The 18,257-nt window shown below is 42.5% G+C and overlaps 1 protein-coding gene across 1 annotated transcript; it reads right to left on the bottom strand.

The window, feature by feature from the left end:
* Positions 1-2,678: 2,678 nt before the first annotated feature.
* Positions 2,679-4,337, bottom strand: LOC407163 (trappin 5). The gene is made up of 3 exons (XM_005215039.5): positions 4,230-4,337; positions 3,081-3,373; positions 2,679-2,847 (listed from the first exon to the last, which is right to left on the bottom strand). Exons 1-3 carry the CDS (start codon positions 4,309-4,311, stop codon positions 2,821-2,823), a joined length of 402 nt encoding a protein of 133 aa, XP_005215096.2. The 5' UTR covers positions 4,312-4,337; the 3' UTR covers positions 2,679-2,820.
* Between the last annotated feature and the right edge of the window lie 13,920 nt (positions 4,338-18,257).

Below are 18,257 nucleotides of genomic sequence, written 5' to 3'. Positions count from 1 at the left end.
ATTCCAGTCCCCTATAATGAAAAGGACATCTTTTTGGGGTGTTAGTTCTAAAAGGTCTTGTAGGTCTTCATAGAACCGTTCAACTTCAGCTTCTTAAGCGTTACTGGTTGGTGCATAGACTTGGATTACTGTGATATTGAATAGTGTGCCTTGGAAATGAACAGAGATCATTCTGTCGTTTTTAAGATTGCATCCAAGTACTGCATTTTGGACTCTTTTGTTGACCATGATGGCTACTCCATTTCTTCTGAGGGTTTCCTGCCCACAGTAGTAGATATAATGGTCATCTGAGTTAAATTCACCCATTCCAGTCCATTTGAGTTCACTGATTCCTAGAATGTCAACATCTCTTGTTTGACCACTTCCAATTTGTCTTGATTCATGGACCTGACATTCCAGGTTCCTATGCAATATTGCTCTTTACAACATCAGACCTTGCTTCTATCACCAGTTACAGCCACAGCTGGGTATTGTTTTTGCCTTGGCTCCATCCCTTCATTCTTTCTGGAGTTATTTCTCCACTGATCACCAGTAGCATATTGGGCACCTACTGACCTGGGCAGTTCCTCTTTCAGTATCCTATCATTTTGCCTTTTCATACTGTTCATGGGGTTCTCAAGGCAAGAATACTGAAGTGGTTTGCCATTCCCTTCTCCAGTGGACCACATTCTGTCAGATCTTTCCACCATAACCCACCCAGTGGAGTACTATTCAGCCATAAAAAAGAATGAAATAATGCCATCTGTAGCAACATGGGTGAACCTAGAGATTATCATACTTAGTGAAGAGAGTCCGAAAGAGAAAGACAAATACTGTATGATGTCACTTATAGGTGGAATCTAAAATGTGACAAAAATGACCTTGTCTGTGAAACAGAAACAGACTCACAGACATAGAGAACAGACTTAGGCTTACAAGGGGGTGGCGGCAGGGAGGGAAGGATTGGGGGTTTGGGATTAGTAGGTGCAAACTATAATATATAGAATGAATAAACAACAAGGCCCTCCTGTATAGCACAGGGCACTATATGCAGTATCCTGTGATAAATCATAATGGAAAAGCATATGAAAAAGAGTCTGTGTGGATATGGATAACTGAATCTGTTTGCTGCACAAAAGAAATGAATACAACATTGTAAATCAGTTATACTTTAATAAAAATTTTGAAAAACTAGGACTTATCATCATTTACTAGCTCTGTGTCTTTGGGTGATTAATGACGCTTTCATGGCTTCAATCTTTTTGGTTTTTTTACTGTGCCGTGTGCCTTGCAGGACCTCAGTTCCCTGATCGAGGATCAAAGCCACACCCTCTGCACTGGAAGCGCAGAGTCTGACCCATTGGATTGTCAGGGAAGTCCCATGGTTTCAATCTTTTAACAAAATTAAAGAGGTGTATATACCCATCTGAGGGACTTTTAATGAGAAATAAGACAATACTTATGACATGTTTAGTGAAGGATCTGAAAGAGACAAAACACTAAGACAGAAACCATTCTTACCACCAGTGGTGTATTATATGTTTCTCAGGCCAGAAGTTTAGGCACCGCTCTTATCTGTGCTCCAAGATGCGTGGTCCAGTCCATCCCCTGGAGAATCAGAGGGGAACCCTGGCTCCTGGGGGGTGTCTAAGGGACACTGGGCTCTCTGTTCTCTCACCCCCAACAAAGCGTCTGCTCCCCACCTCCCCTCTAGCAGAGTCCAACACACATACACAAAGAAGAGACATTTCAGCGCCAGAATATCAGGGCTGAACTGAAATTCATTACTATACTTCCAGAATAATTTCATCCAACTCCCCTCAAACTGAATAGACAAAACTGAGGCTCAGAGAGAGAAAGTCATCTAGCAAGTTGGGAGGAACCTAGACCTAGAACTCAGATCTCCTGACTCCCAAGTGGGGTGCCCATTGCACCCCAAGGCTCCTCCCACTTCTTCCTGGAGAACTCCATTGCACAAGGGCAGTGGGGCAGCTGAGCCAACAGCAGAGCCATGAGGTCATCCAACGTTACCCAACATACACCCTCCTGCTGTCTTCACTCCTCCAGTCTACTCTACCCCAACTTGTATGTCCCCAGAGAACTTTATTCAGCAATGACGCGGAAGAATATATGTGTCTTGCCTCCTCACTCACATCTTGAAATAGAAAGCTGGGAGAGGACATTGCTTCACCCAAAGGAATTACAAGTTACTGGAGGTCACCTCAGGCATGAACAGGTGAAATGCTTCGTGAGCAGGGATTTCCTGGCATCTGTCTTTCTGTCTTCTTGGAGGATACAGATTCATGGGAAACATTAGAGGAAGGGAAGGAGGGAGTCAGAGGTTTAGCCAGGAGGGTTGGTTGGTCACACTGGCAGGGTTGATCATAGCCAGGTCACAAGTGGAGGTCAGTGGGAAGTTTAGGGGTTTATTTCCCTGATCTGAGGACAGAGGCCAGAGGCCAAATGTCTAGGTTTCCATTTCCTGGTGAAATGGAGGCTGCGGTTCTTGGGTTGATTTTTGGATTTCTACAGTGAACCCTAGGAATAGGCCTCTTGTTCCTGCCCCTGCTCTCCTTCACACCCCAAGAACATCTGCCATGGGTCCTGCTCCACTCTCCACTGGAGACAGGAAGTCCCAAACCCACACCCATCTCCCCGGAGCTCTCGGGGGCCCAGAGGTCACAGGAGCCAGAAACAAATGGAGTTGAAAGCAGTCTTTTATTGGAAAGTCCATGAGGGAGGCAGTCCATGCTCAAGCTTGGGCCTCCCGAATGAGAGGAAGAAGGGGCAATGTGGGAGAGGGTCGTGCTACAGGCACCGGGGCCTGCATCCCTGGAGACTTCACAGGTGCACAAGCACAGACTCTACCTGGTAGAGGGAAGAGAATCGGAAACATGAGTCAGCAGGTGAGAGACTCAGAGGCAGTGGGAGGCAGGACCACGTCCACATGCCATCCTTCTCAGGACCCCAGTTGTAGCCCCTGAGACCCATCAGTCTCTCCATCACCTCCCGTGTCCCCTCCCCACTAGCCTAGGATCGCCCTCCGCCAGTCGGCCTCTCTGCCCCTTCACGGGCCTCCTTTTCCTCCACCCTTTTCTCACCTTACCGGGATCCATACAGGTCTTCCCACAAAAGCCTTCACAGCACTTCTTGGCCCCTGGGCACTGAACATCTCTCAGACACCGGTTACGGGGGTTCATCACTAAGCACCTGAACAGAACCCTGGGGCAGGAGCCAAGCTTGAATGGAAGTCTGGCTCGGTCTTGTGCTACGACTACATCTTGTCCTTTGACTGGGTCTTGACCTTTCACTGGATCTTGTTCTTTGTCAGGAGATTGACCATTGACTGGACCCCTTCCTTTGAATACAATATTTCCTTGACCTTTCAGACTACCTGTTGAAACAAATATCCCCACATTTAGACCAATGTGTCTGCTTCAACTATCTAGTCTTTCCTCCAGGTCCAGCCACTGCTCACTGCGGTGTCCCTTAAGCTGAGGGACACTGAGATAGAGAAGGCTCACCAGGGCTAGCTGGGGTCTGCACTCTCGGATGGCTGTTCCCTGGGCTTTGGGGAAAAGCTCCATAGGACCAGGTTTCCTTTGGGTGTCCATTTCTTCCCTTCACCCTCCATTCTGGGTCCTGGGGCCCTCATGAGGATATGCCAGGGAGGAGTGACTTTCAGGAGATGAGGACACATTGTCATCTTTGAGGAAACTTGGTGGAAGGACAAGGAGCTTTGAGACACATGCCAGGAGACCTGAGCTCCATCCTGGCTCTGGAGATTGTCCTGACAATTTCTGACCTCGCTCTAGGTCTCAGTGTCCTGCTTTGGAAAACAGAGGTCTTCAGACTCCATGATTTCGAGGCCCTGTTAGTTCTTAACCTCCTCTTACAGGACTGATGTGCTTTGATGGGACAGGCAGGCAGGGAAGAGACCCCCCACACCCAGGGCCCAGATTCCTGGTGCTCCTTACTTCATTGCATGTTCTGTCCAAGTATCAATGCTTGAGACCAAGGTCATGTTACAACACTCCTTCCACAAATAGCCCTGGTTTCTCAGTCTTGGGGCAGAATGCACATGGAGTCTAGTGGGCAATTTCCTACTTCTCTGGATACACTCAAAACCTTCTGTCCAGGCGGAAGACTGGGCTCCAGCTCTGCATGCTGCCCCTTGTCAAGACCCAGGCTGCCCCCAACATCTTCTCCTCAACCCAAGCCAGCCCCACCCAGGCCACTCATCCACTCACCTGTTACGACAGCTGCCTGTGCCACCAGAGTCCCAAGAACAAGAAGGCCCACCACCTGGACCAAGAAGCTTGTAGTCTTCATGTTGTCAGGAAGGCATATAGCTGAGAGCTGAAGCTAAGCCTAGTTTTATGCAGCTCCAGGTTGGCCTGGTTCCAAGGGTGGGTCTGTGGTTTCACAAAGGATAAGACTTACTTTTTCTTAGTTCTACCAGGAAATATCCACCCCTATCCTGAGAGGGACCTTGGGCCCTCCCCCAGGGATTATCCACAGGGAGAAAGGGCAGTTGTTATATAATTTCTAATAGCCCCAAGAGCTATCTCATATTCTCACAAAAGAGTAAGGCTGGCTGGTCTGTAGGCACCGTCATGACAAAATTCTTTATACTTAAAGAGTATGAAGCCCAAAGGAGAGAGAGGAATCACCCACAGTCATTCAACAAGTCAGTGGTAGGGCCGGTGTACTGTTTTCATAGCCAAGCTGTTTTCCCCGCTAATCCCTGGCTCCTGCAAGCCCCAGCCAGACCTACCCTAACAATTTATTCTTCCCAGCATCATACTAGGCTTTTCTTTCATTCTCCCCCTGATCCCAAGAAAACCTCTCAAAGGCAAATTTGCCCTGAACGTTTAATGACTAATCATTATACTTTTCCATTTCACAGGCAATCCCTGAAGTGGACCAAGAAAGTAATAGGGAAGGTGGCATTTGATATCTGGAGTGGTGTGACGCTCTTGAAATCTCAGTAAGAAGAGAGAAAACACCCGTAAAATAAAAGTAAGAAAGTAGAAATCATCTGTAAGGTGGATATCTACAGTGCATACACCCAACATGGCTTCTGCCTTTTTAGAACAGGCCCCTGTTTCTTCCGAAGAACTCCTGGTTCTTTGCACCATCAACTTAGGAATCTAATGGGAAGTTTTGATCATGAAGCCTGACACCCAGTCACAGATCAGGGTGTGTGTGTGTGTGTGTATGCGTGCGTGTGGTCTATTGATATCCTTCATTTAAATGGACACTAAGGGGAAGTCCCTCCTTTTGGTAAAGGTAGGAGAGATGAGCCTGGAAAGTTCTGAAGCTATGGTTTCAGTCTGGGAGAAGGGAACTTTTTTGAGAAAAATAAATCTAATTCAATTAGAAAAGCAGAGAAATGATGGTAAGAGAGGCTTCAGAAGGGACCAGTCAGCCCTTCATTCCCCTTTATCTTGAGAGCAGTTCTTCCCACACCTTTCCCATAGTTCGGTTATGACCCAATAAACTGCCTAAGCTAGTCTGAGTTGGTATTTGTCACTGTTGTCAAAGTTCAGAGTAAAAAAAATGAATACCCAGATATTAGGTATTGTCCGGGAGAGAAACTGAAGTGTGGAAATAACAGTTGAATCCTGAGTGAGACAGATCAGATCAGATCAGTCGCTCAATCGTGTCTGACTCTTTGCGACCCCATGAATCGCAGCACACCAGGCCTCCCTGTCCATCACCAACTCCCGGAGTTCACTCAGACTCACGTCCATCGAGTCAGTGATGCCATCCAGCCATCTCATCCACTGTCGTCCCCTTTTCCTCCTGCCCCCGATCCCTCCCAGCATTAGGGTCTTTTCCAATGAATCAACTCTTCGCATGAGGTGGCCAAAATACTGGAGTTTCAGCTTTAGTATCATTCCTTCCAAAGAAATCCCAGGGCTGATCTCCTTCAGAATGGACTGGTTGGATCTCCTTGCAGTCCAAGGGACTCTCAAGAGTCTTCTCCAACACACAGGTCAAAAGCATCAATTCTTTGGTGCTCAGCCTTCTTCACAGTCCAACCCCCACATCCATACATGACCACAGGAAAAACCATAGCCTTGAGACAGGGAGGAAAGCAAACTAAGTATTTTATAGTCAAACAGTTTAAATCTCCATCCTTTGTTTCTTGGGACTCAGACCTCATCGTGTCCACCAGTGCTGCTGAAACATTAAGGAGCTATAACAAATACAAGATGTTGGAGTTGGCAGGCTACTTAAAAAAAGAAAAAGCTCCTCACAAAATAAATTATGCAAACAAAAACGTGTGTAGAACTGATACTCCTTAAAGAATTAAAACATTAAAATGGCAGCCAGCACTCACGTACCAAGAACAAAAAGAGAATATTTCTTGTATATATGCCGTATCAACATTTATTCCTTGCCAGTTTCTTGCCTGTCCATCTTCCACACAGGTAACCACTTTCTTGGATTTTCTAATTTTCTGTTAACTCAAGCATCTGGCTCATTTCTCGCTGGGTTGTCTACATTTTCCTCATTGTTTGTAGAGAGAAGAAACTGTCACACGTTACTAGTAAGACTGTATATTCATGCAACCTGTTTGAAAATACATTTGGCATAGCTAGTAAAATTAAACATGAGCAAAATCTTTTGGATTTTTACCAATCTGATGAGTGAGAAGTCATGCACTGCTGAAGGTTTTAGTTAGCATCTGTTTTAGTTGAGTTTAGTTCAGTCACTCAGTCATGTCCTACTCTTGGCAACCCCATGGCCTGCAGCACGCCAGGCTTCCCTGTCCTTCACCAACTCCCGGAGCTTGCTCAAACTCATGTCCATTGAGTCAGTGATGCCATCCAACCATCTCATCCTCCATTATCCCCTTCTCCTCCTGCCTTCAATCCTTCCCAGAATTAGGGTCTTTTCCAATGAGTCAGTTCTTTGCATCAGGTAGCCAAAGTATTGGAGATTCAGCTTCAGCATCAATCTTTACAATGAATATTCAGGACTGATTTCCTTTCGGATTGACTAGTTTGATCTCCTTGCAGTCCAAGGAGTCTTCTCCAAGAGTCTTCTCTAGCACCACAGTTCAAAAGCATCAGTTCTTCAGGGCTCAGCTTTCTTTATAGTCCAGCTCGCATATCCATACATGACTACTGGAAAAACCATAGCTTTGACTAGACAGACTTTTGTCAGCAAAGGAATGTCTCTGCTTTTTAGTATGCTGTCTAGGTTGGTCAAAGCTTTTCTTCCCAGGAGCAAGTGTCTTTTAATTTCATGGCTGCAGTCACCATCTGAAGTGATTTTAGAGCTCAAGAAAATAAAGGAGTACATCAAGGCTGTATATTGTCACCCTGATTATTTAACTTATATGCAGAGCACATCATGTGAAATGCTGGGCTGGATGAAGCACAAGCTGGAATCAAGATTGCCAGGAGAAATATCAACAACCTCACATACGCAGATCACACCTCCCTTATGGCAGAAAGTAAAGAGGAACTAAAGAGCCTCTTGATGAAAGTGAAAGAGGAGAGTGAAAAAGCTGGCTTAAAATTCAAGAGTCAAGAAACTAAGATTATGGCATCCGGTCCCATCACTTCATGGCAAGTAGACGGGGAAACAATGGAAAGAGTGAGAGACTTTAGCATTTCTCCATCATGAATTATTTCAAGCATTTTTCATATCTTAAAAGCTACTTATATTTCTTTACCTGAAAACATTATTTCTTTTGCTCATTTCCTATATATTCTTTAGCTTTTTTCTTGTCAATTTCTAGCACTCCTTACATATTATAGAGAAAGGTCTTTATCTGTGATATGGTTTGTAAGTAAAAATTTTAACTCATTCTTAGACCTGCTCAAAATAGCTCAGGGTGGCACTCTTTTCTCCTCTTCTCTAGATAATGCCTGCTGTTGTTTGATTCTTTCTGCTCTGGACTTATGCATTTCTGCTTCATGATATCCTTAAACTGGTGAAATTGTTTCATTAATGTTTTCAATTCACGTGACAAAAAAAACTAAATGCTACAAAAGGATCATAGAAAAAGTAACTTTCTAAACTGTAACTGACCCAAGAAAAAGTAGAAAACCGTTGCAAAGATGGAAACAATGGTCAACAATATTTGACCAAAGAAAAGCTCCATGATAAGACCTCTTCGTAAGCATATTCTATAAGGCAAACAAGGAACAAATAATTCTAATATGACATAATTAGAAAATAAGAAACAAGGAATAACTAATTCTAATATGACATAAACAGAAAATAAACAACTCCCAGCATGTCATATGAAGTAAACATAATCTTGATAGCAGAGCTTAATAAGGACTCATGTCAATTATATGTCAATAAAGCTGTTTAAAAATAAAATTATCAACAAAGATTCTATGAAAAAGGAAGATTTTAAGTAAATCTTATTCACAGAACATAGATTCATGAACACAAAAATCAACTATGTTCATAAAATTTCAAACAGATCTACAGATAATTGTTAGAATCAATGAGAATTTATCACAATAGATGCATACAAAGGAAATATACAAAACTCAATGGTACTACATAAATCAACAACACAAATCAGCAAATGAAAGTTCAATAACTTTTCAGTTCAGTTCAGTTCAATCGCTCGGTCGTGTCCGACTCTGCGACCCCATGAATCGCAGCACGCCAGGCCTCCCTGTCCATCACCATCTCCCAGAGTTCACCCAAACTCATGTGCATCAAGTCGGTGATGCCATCCAGCCATCTCATCCTCTGTCGTCCCCTTTTCATCCTGCCCCCAATCCCTCCCAGCATCAGAGTCTTTTCCAATGAGTCAACTCTTCACATGAGGTGGCCAAAGTATTGGAATTTCAGCCTCAGCATCAGTCCTTCCAATGGACACCCAGGACTGGTCTCCTTTAGAATGGACTGGTTGGATCTCCTTGCAGTCTAAGGGACTCTCAAGAGTCTTCTCCAATACCACAGTTCAAAAGCATCGATTCTTCGACATTCCAAAGCTTTCTTCACAGTCCAACTCTCACATCCAACATGACCACTGGAAAAACCATAGCCTTGACTAGACGGACCTTTGTTGGCAAAGTAATATCTCTGCTTTTTAATATGCTATCAATAATTTGTATAATCATATAAAACATGAAGAGCTTATAAATACACATAATAGGTTTTGTGCAGAAACGCTACAAAGAAAATTATAAAAACTTCAGTGACAGACATTTTTTAATACCCCCAAATCAGAAATGTATACGATGTTCATGGATTGGAAGACTCAATATGATAACTATGCCAATTCTCTTCAAATCGATTTTCAGTCTCAATGCAATCAAACCCCCAGAAAAGTTTTTGCGAAAGTAAACCAAGAGAAACTTGGCAATGCAATTCTGAAATGCATACAAAAAATGCAAAAGGCACGATAGCCAAAATACTCTTGAAGAAGAATAATTTGATAAGACTTGATGTAGGCGATATCAAGTTTTATTTTAAAGCTGTAATAATTATGATAAAGTAGTATTACAACAACCATAGACAGATATGCAAATAAAAAAAAATAGAGAGTCACCAGAGAGATGACTTGCACATAATGAGAGTATGTTTCTAACTTGGTTATAGTAAACACATATCGCTACTGTCATATTAAGAAGGCTGCACATCATAATATTAATATACATTCCCTAAGTGGTTGAAGATCCAACCAGCCCATTCTAAAGGAGATCAGTCCTGGTGTTCTTTGGAAAGAATGATGCTAAAGCTGAAACTCCAGTATTTTGGCCACCTCATGCGAAGAGTTGACTCATTGGAAAAGACTCTGATGCTGGGAGGGACTGGGGGAAGGAGGAAAAGGGGATGACAGAGGATGAGATGGCTGGATGGCATCACCGACTTGATGGACATGAGTTTGAGTGAACTCTGGGAGATGGTGATGGACAGGGAGGCCTGGCGTGCTGCGATTCATGGGGTTGCAGAGAGTCGGACATGAGTGAGTGACTGAACTGAACTGGACTGAAGTGGTTGAAGGAGGATACATGTTAAGAAGGCAGGATAGAAGGAAAGAGAAGAAACATAAATAAATAAATATTGCTTTACCAAAAAACTCATCATGTCTGATGGGATCCTGTTACATTTATAAATATATTACCAAAAAATGATTATCTCTAGGTCTCTGTTTACTGACTTCCAGTGATGTCCATGCAATCTTACCAACAGAAAAAAAAGTTGGAGAATACTATATTGGTTTTGATAATATTCCAGTTGAACATAGAACTCCTGTATATGAAAATACTTGTGTGTGAAAAAGGAAAAGTGTTTGAAGGAATAGCCACTGCTGTGAATACTGGTTACATGATGATGTTGGGACGGGAAAGAGGACAAGCACGAGTAGCTCTGCCTTTATCCATATCAGTTTCTAATTTTTTTCTTGTTACAGCTGTCGATGAAAGTTCAGTTAACAATTAAGAAGAAAGGGAATTTTATTTGAACCCGACTGAGGGTTATAACCCGGAAGAGAGACTCTCAGAAAGCTCTGAGAAACTGCTCCGCCAGGTGCAAGTTGAAGGCACAGGCATACATGTTTTTGAGACAAAGGATCACACATCAAAATGACACAGTGATATTTTATACAAAGTTTACCAAGGACGCATCGTGCTGATAAGCAGGCATAAAGAGAGCAGGAAGTCCGTGATCCCCCACAGAGTGGGGGAAGAATGCTATCCTTTTAAGAAATTATATTGCTAATGTCAGAAGAAAGGAAGAAATGTTATCTTTAAGGTCAAGCAGACACTCCTGTCTTCGAGGAAGTTTGTTTAATATGTAATGCAAGCGCACACTACACATTAGGGAGGGAGGGAAGAGGCCCAAATGGATGCAGAGAGAGAATTTTGTGTTTAATTTTTTCCTATCCTGCCTGGAAATAAGAATTTCATTTCATCACAACAAAAATCACTACTCTTATGATCCAAACACATCGAATAAAGAAAATTAAAATTCATAATTTGTTGTTAGTTGCTAAGTCGTGTCCAACTCTTTTGCAACCACATGGACTGTAGCCCCCCAGGCTCCTCAGTCCATGGGATTTCTCAGGCAAGAATACTGGGGAGGGTTGCCATTTCCTTCTCTAGGGGATCTTCCTGACCTAGGGATCAAACTCACATCTCCTGCATTGGCAGGCAGATTCTTCACCACTGAGCCACCCAAATTCATTACAGGTTAGAATAAAGCACTCAAGTAATCACGTGAGTGGAGAAAACAGGGTAATTGAGAGTTGCATCTAAAGAAATGATTATATACACATATAATCATTATAAGTGTTACAAAGGGATGTTTAAAATATGTCATAATATAGAAGTAAAACAGTGTGTGAATGAGAGGCAGTCAAAAGAAACATCTAGGTAGTTCAAGCAGAAAAAGAATTTCAGCTATTGTATGAGCACATCTCATTGTAAGAACCCGAATCACCCGTGAAATCCTGGATATGAAAGAGTCTGGGGAAAGATAGGTATTTGATTTATAACCACTGTAGGAAGGCAGTCTGGGAGCAGCTGAAATGCATGCAGATGGAGACACTGCACAGTACTTGCCATACCCCAACTCCCTCCCATACTTACATTTCCAATTAGAAAATATTCACCTCTCAGAAAGCAAAGTGCCCACCTTGAGTGGGAGCTGAAGTGAGTGGGTCTGAGAATAAGCAAGGCAGGACACAAGAGCTGGGAGATATGAATAAAATAAATCGAGAAGAATACAGGGTATTTATGAGAGCGGTCATTACCTTGCAGTGCTGGAGTAATATCATATAGTGGCCAGGCTGATGGTGGGAGCCCTCCTCTTTAGTACCTAAGAAAGAGAAGTCCACCTGTGTATTAGGAAAACTGCAATGGAGGAGGGAGCCCTTGAGCTAAATTAAGAAACCTATTACTTCCAACCCTCCCCACTCAGATAAGATTCTCCTTTCAAAAGATAGTCCCTAACTCTGATTTTAAAATCAGAAAGAAATTTGGAAATCATATAAGCTGTATAAAGAGATTCCTTAAAAAAAAAAAAAAAAAACAGAAATGAGAAGCAGACCTTGAAAGCATTTGAAAGAGGAGTTTTAAAATCCCCAGTAAAATATCACCACAAAGCTGAGAAAAAATTATAATCTAAAATAGATTTTTAAACTAGTGAAGCAAATTAAAGGTATGAGGAGAAGTGAAAGTCGCTCAGCCATGTCCGACTCCACTACCCCATGAATTTGTAACTGAACTGAGGCTTCTCTGCCCATGGAATTCTCCAGGCAAAAATACTGGAGTAGGTAGCTATTTCCTTCTCCAGGGAATCTTCCCAACCGAGGGATTCAACCAGGGTCTTCCACACTAAAGGCAGATTCTTTACTGTCTGATCCACCAGAGAAGCCCAAAAGTATGAGGAACTATCATAAAACAGAAATATAGAAACTCAAAGAAGAGATAGCAAGGTAACAGGAAGATATGAAATAGAATCTGATGGAGAGAAGAGAAATTGAAGAAAAGGAGAAAAATATTTCATAAATAAGGACTAAGTAAAGTAAGGAAGAAAAAGGGAACCATAAGAAAAGCATATGACATAAAATAAAAATAAAGAAGTAGCTTAAAAACACAGTTTTAAATATTAAAAAGTCAATGAAGATCCATCAGACATGAAAATCAAGTCCTACCAGGAAGAAAACCAAGTCAACAAAACAGAAGAATTATTTAAAACAATAATTGAGGAAAATATTTCTGAAATAAAAGATTTGAGTCTACATATCAAAAGTTCACATTATAGTAAACATAAGATGAATGCAAGTAAATACTGTGGTCTTTCAAGATAAAAATAAAAGCCTTCAGGAGGCCAACACTCCCCCTCCAACTAAAAAAGAAACAAAACCTTAAAAAACCAGGTTGTAAGATAGCAATACTCAGTGCCAAAAATAGTGAAGCAAAACTTAAATACTCTATGGAAGAAAATATGCACTGAGGATTTTTGTACAACTAATTTGTCCTTGACCTAAATATATTTGTAAATGTGCAAGAACTCAAGAAATATTGTTTCTGACAACTTTCCTGGGGAGTTTCCAAGAGACAAGATTTATTCAATCAAAAAACATTTGCGGGAATTAGCAACATATTAACATTGAGTACTGAACATTTTTATTGTGGAATTAAGTCTGATGAAGGAGTAATAAATAGTATGTAAATGTGACCTATTGTGATAAAGTACAAATACCAAAATTTCCATCAGATAGGAGGATGAGGGATAGAGGTAGCTCAAAGAGTAAGTCCACTGACTGCTTTATATATAATAGCTTCAAGTCAAAGGATATTTAAAACACATAAGCTTCAACAAAATTAAAAACTTGTGCATCAAAGGATCCTAGCAGGATAGTGAGAAGATTCTGCTGAGAAGAAGAAACAAACCAGGTCTCTGATAAGGGCCTATGACCCAGACTATACAAAGATCTCTCACAACTCCACATTAAAAAGATGAACAGCCCAATTTAAAAATGGTCAAAGATTTTAGACATTTCTCTGAAGATACACAAGTGGCCAGTGAGCACCAGGAAAAGATGCTCAACATCACTAGTCATTGCTGCTGCTAAGTCACTTCAGTCGTATCCGACTCTTAGCGACCCCATGGACTACAGCCTTCCAGGCTCCTCGGTCCATGGGATTTTCCAGGCAAGAGTACTGGAGTGGGGTGCTATTGCCTTCTCCGTCATTAGTCATTGTGAATTGTGAAGTTGCTCAGTCGTGTCCGACTCTTTGCAACTCCACGGACTGTAGCCTGCCAGGCTCCTCCATCCATGGGATTTTCCAGGCAAGAATACTGGAGTGGGTTGCCATTTCCTTCTCCAGTCATTAGTGATTGCTGCTAAGTCACTTCAGTTGTGTCCGACTCTGTGCGACCCCATAGACGGCAGCCCACCAGGCTCCCCCATCCCTGGGATTCTCCAGGCAAGAACACTGGAGTGGGTTGCCATTTCCTTCTCCAATGCATGAAAGTGAAAAGTGAAACTGAAGTCACTCAGTCGTGTCCGACCCTCAGCCACCCCATGGACTGCAACCCACCAGGCTCCTCCATCCATGGGATTTTCCAGGCAAGTGGGGTGCCATTGCCAATGACATTAGTCATTAGGCAGATGCATATCAAAATCACAAGATACCACTTCATGCCCAATAGTGTGACTATAAGAAAAAAAAATTAATGGAAAATGACAAGCATCGGCCAGGAGGTGAAGAAATTGGAACCCTTGTACATTGCTGGGGAGAAGGTAAAATGGTGTGAACTCTGTGGAAAACAGCCTGACAGTTCCTCCGAAAGGTCAGCATAGAATTACCAGATGACTCAGCAATTCCACTCCCAGATGTATATGTAAAAGAACTGAAAACAGGAAGTTCTGGTCCATGACTGAGACACAGGAGGCTCCTCAACTCACCTCCACCCCTGGTCACACAAAGTTGACAGCTACAACACAAAGCCATTGAAGAAAATCCAGTAATGAGTTGAGCCAGTGCTACGTATTGGGCAAGCAAGAAAATACTCACATTGGAGAGGGTCTTGGCACAGCCTCAAGCCACGAAGAACAAAGAAGGTGGCTTGGACAATTACAAGGGTTCGAGACACAACCAAGAGCTTGGGAGGGTGGGACGACGAGGTTCCTCTCCTATATGTGGTCACGTGGTCAAAACTGGAAGACGTTGCTATTTTATCTAATGCCCAGCAGCCAGTACAGACTGTGGAGGAAAATGAAGTCTCCACACTGGGTCTTGCACATTTCCCCCACACCTGCAGGTAGCTCCCTACTGGGCACACCCACTTTCCCTGCAGGCTCCAACCCAGACCAGCAACCCTCAGCTCTGCTAGCCCTGCCATCTCACCTCATTATGTCCCAGGAATATCAGAACGTGTTCTGCAAGAGTTTACTGGGAGGTCCCTGCTCTTTAAGCATCTCTCCTGTTGGAGTCTGAGATTCAGCTCCACTGGCAGGCACTCCATCTGCCTGGATGACATAGTAACCTCCTTCCTGTGGTCTCTTTTGAGAAATAAATGATAAGGCAAAACACCCTGAGTCTCTGATATGTTAGAATAATTTAGTGGCATGAGCAGTGTCCTCTCAGTTCAGTTCAGTTCAGTTGCTCAGTCACGTCCGACTCTTTGCAACCCCATGGACTGCAGCATGCCAGGCCTCCCTGTCTATCACCAACTCCCGGATTTTGCCCAAACTCATGTTGATTGAGTCGGTGATACCATCCAACCATCTCATCCTCTGTCATCCCCTTCTCCTGTCCTCATTCTTTCCCAGCATCAGGCTCTTTTCAAATGAGTCAGTTCTTTGCATCAGGTGGCAAAAGTATTGGAGTTTCAGCTTCAACATCAGTCCTTCCGATGAACACTCAGGACTGATTTCCTTTAGGATGGACCGGTTGGATCTCCTTGCAGTCCAAGGGACTCTCAAGAGTCTTCTCCAACACCACAGTTCAAAAGTATCAATTCTTCAGCACTCAGCTTTCTTTACGGTCCAACTCTTACATCCATGCATGACCACTGGAAAACTAGCTTTGACTAGATGGACCTTTGTTGGAAAGTAATGTCTGCTTTTTAATATGCTCTCTAGTTTGGTCATAACTTTCCTTCCAAGGAGTAAGCGTCTTTAATTTCATGGCTGCAGTCACCACCTGCAGTGATCTTGGAGCCCCCAAAAATGAAGTCAGCCACTCTTTCCACTGTTTCCCCATCTATTTGCCATAATGGGACCGGATGCCATGATCTTCTTTTTCTGAATGTTGAGCTTTCAGCCAACTTCTTCACTCTCCTCTTTCACTTTCATCAAGGGGCTCTTTAGTTCTTGTTCACTTTCTGCCATAAGGGTGGTGTCATCTGCATATCTGAGGTTATTGATAATCTCCCGGCAATCTTGATTCCAGCTTGTACTTCGTTCAGCCCAGCGTTTCTCATGATGCACTCTGCATAGAAGTTAAATAAGCAGGGTGACCATAGACCATATACAGCCTTGACGTACTTCTTTTCCTGTTTGGAACCAGTCTGTTGTTCCATGTCCAGTTCTAACTGTTGCTTCCTGACCTGCATACAGATTTCTCAAGAGGCAGGTCAGGTGGTCTGGTATTCCCATCTTTTGAAGAATTTTCCACAGTTTATTGTGATCCACAGAGTCAAAGGCTTTGGCATAGTCAATAAAGCAGAAATAGATGTTTTTCTGGAACTCTCTTGCTTTTTCCATGATCCAGCGGATGTTGGCAATTTGATCTCTGGTTCCTCTGCCTTTTCTAAAACCAGCTTGAACTCCTGGAAGTTCACAGTTCATGTACTGCTGAAGCCTGGCTTGGAGAATTTTGAGCATTACTTTACTAGCATGTGAGATGAGTGCAATTGTGCGGTAGTTTGAGCATTCTTTGGCATTGCCTTTCTTTGGGACTGGAATGAAAACTGACCTTTTCCAGTCCTGTGGCCACTGCTGAGTTTTCCAAATTTGCTGGCATATTGAGTGCAGTACTTTCACAGCATCATCTTTCAGGATTTGAAATAGCTCAACTGGAATTCCATCACCTCCACTAGCTTTGTTCATAGTGATGCTTTCTAAGACCCACTTGACTTCACATTCCAGGATGTCTGGCTCTAGGTCAGTGATCACACCATCGTGATTATCTGGGTCATGAAGATCTTTTTTGTACAGTTCTTCTGTGTATTCTTGCCACCTCTTCTTAATATCTTCTGCTTCTATTAGGTCCATACCATTCCTGTCCTTTATCAAGCCCATCTTTGCATGAAATGTTCCCTTGGTATCTCTAATTTTCTTGAAGAGATCTCTAGTCTTTCCCATTATGTTGTTTTCCTCTGTTTCTTTGCCTTGATCGCTGAGGAAGGCTTTCTTATCTCTTCTTGCTATTCTTTGGAACTTTGCATTCAGATGCTTATATCTTTCCTTTTCTCCTTTGCTTTTCACTTCTCTTCTTTTCACAGCTATTTTCAAATAGCTCCCCAGACAGCCATTTTGCTTTTTTGCATTTCTTTTCCATGGGGATGGTCTTGATTCCTGTCTCCTGTACAATGTCATGAACCTCATTCCATAGTTCATCAGGCACTCTATCAGATGTAGGCCCTTAAATCTATTTCTCACTTCCACTGTATAATCATAAGGGATTTGATTTAGGTCATACCTGAATGGTTAGTGGTTTTCCCTACTTCCTTCAATGTAAGTCTGAATTTGGTAATAAGGAGTTCATGATCTGAGCCACAGTCAGCTCCTGGTCTTGTTTTTGTTGACTGTACAGAGCTTGTCCATCTTTGGCAGCAAAGAATATAATCAATCTGATTTTGGTGTTGACCATCTGGTGATGTCCATGTGTAGAGTCTTCTCTTGTGTTGTTGGAAGAGGGTGTTTGCTATGACCAGTGCAATTTCTTGGCAAAACTCTATTAGTCTTTGCCCTGCTTCATTCCATATTCCAAGGCCAAATTTGCCTGTTACTCCAGGTGTTTCTTGACTTCCTACTCTTGCATGCCAGTCCCCTATAATGAAAAGGACATCTTTTTTGGGTGTTAGTTCTAAAAGGTCTTATAGGTCTTCATAGAACCGTTCAACTTCAGCTTCTTCAGCGTTCAGGTTACCGGTTGGGGCATAGACTTGGACTACTGTGATATTGAATGGTTTGCCTTGGAAATGAACAGAGATCATTGTGTTGTTTTTGAGATTGCATCCAAGTACTGCATTTCGGACTCATAGGGGCTTTTGCTATGTTTGCAGATGAAGAATTTAACCTTTATTCTGATTCTCAGTATATTGTCAGGTTGTTTCCACACATTGAAACTGCAGTTTTGCCTGAAAATAAAACTACCATATTTCATTTGTTAAGTAATTTACAGCAACAAATTTGGAAAAGAAATAAAATATTTTTCATTGGACACATTTGGGCTCATTCCGGATTGCCCGGCCCTTTAAATGCCTTTAATGACTTGGCTGACTTGTTAACCAGAAATACAGTGGCTACGGTGATTGAGGAAGCCAGAGCCTTTCACTTACTTCATCATCAAAATGCTACTGCTTTAAGATATCAATTCCAAATTCCCAGAGAAACTGCTAGGGAGATTGTTCACTCTTGCTTACACTGCCCCACTGTTTATAATAGTCTACCTATGGGAGTTAACCCTCGTGGTCTCAAACCTAACATACTCTGGCAAATGGATGTAACTCATATCTCTTCATTTGGAAAACTTTCCTTTGTTCATGTAACTGTAGATACCTTTTCTCATGTCATTATTGCAACTGCTCGTACCGGAAAGGTAGTTAAA

The sequence above is a fragment of the Bos taurus genome, chromosome 13, assembly GCF_002263795.3.
Source record: "Bos taurus isolate L1 Dominette 01449 registration number 42190680 breed Hereford chromosome 13, ARS-UCD2.0, whole genome shotgun sequence".
NCBI lineage: Eukaryota > Metazoa > Chordata > Mammalia > Artiodactyla > Bovidae > Bos > Bos taurus.
This window is presented reverse-complemented; position numbering and strand designations above follow the sequence as displayed.

What these genes read in the sequence shown, in the direction of transcription:
- LOC407163 (XM_005215039.5), bottom strand. Translation starts at nt 4,311, where the DNA reads ATGAAGACTACAAGCTTCTTGGTCCAGGTGGTGGGCCTTCTTGTTCTT. An exon ending in ACAGGCAGCTGTCGTAACAG is followed by an intron (nt 3,374 to 4,229) that starts GTGAGTGGATGA and finishes TTGTTTCAACAG; the next exon opens with GTAGTCTGAAAGGTCAAGGA. An exon ending in CCTGTATGGATCCCGGTAAG is followed by an intron (nt 2,848 to 3,080) that starts GTGAGAAAAGGG and finishes TCCCTCTACCAG; the next exon opens with GTAGAGTCTGTGCTTGTGCA.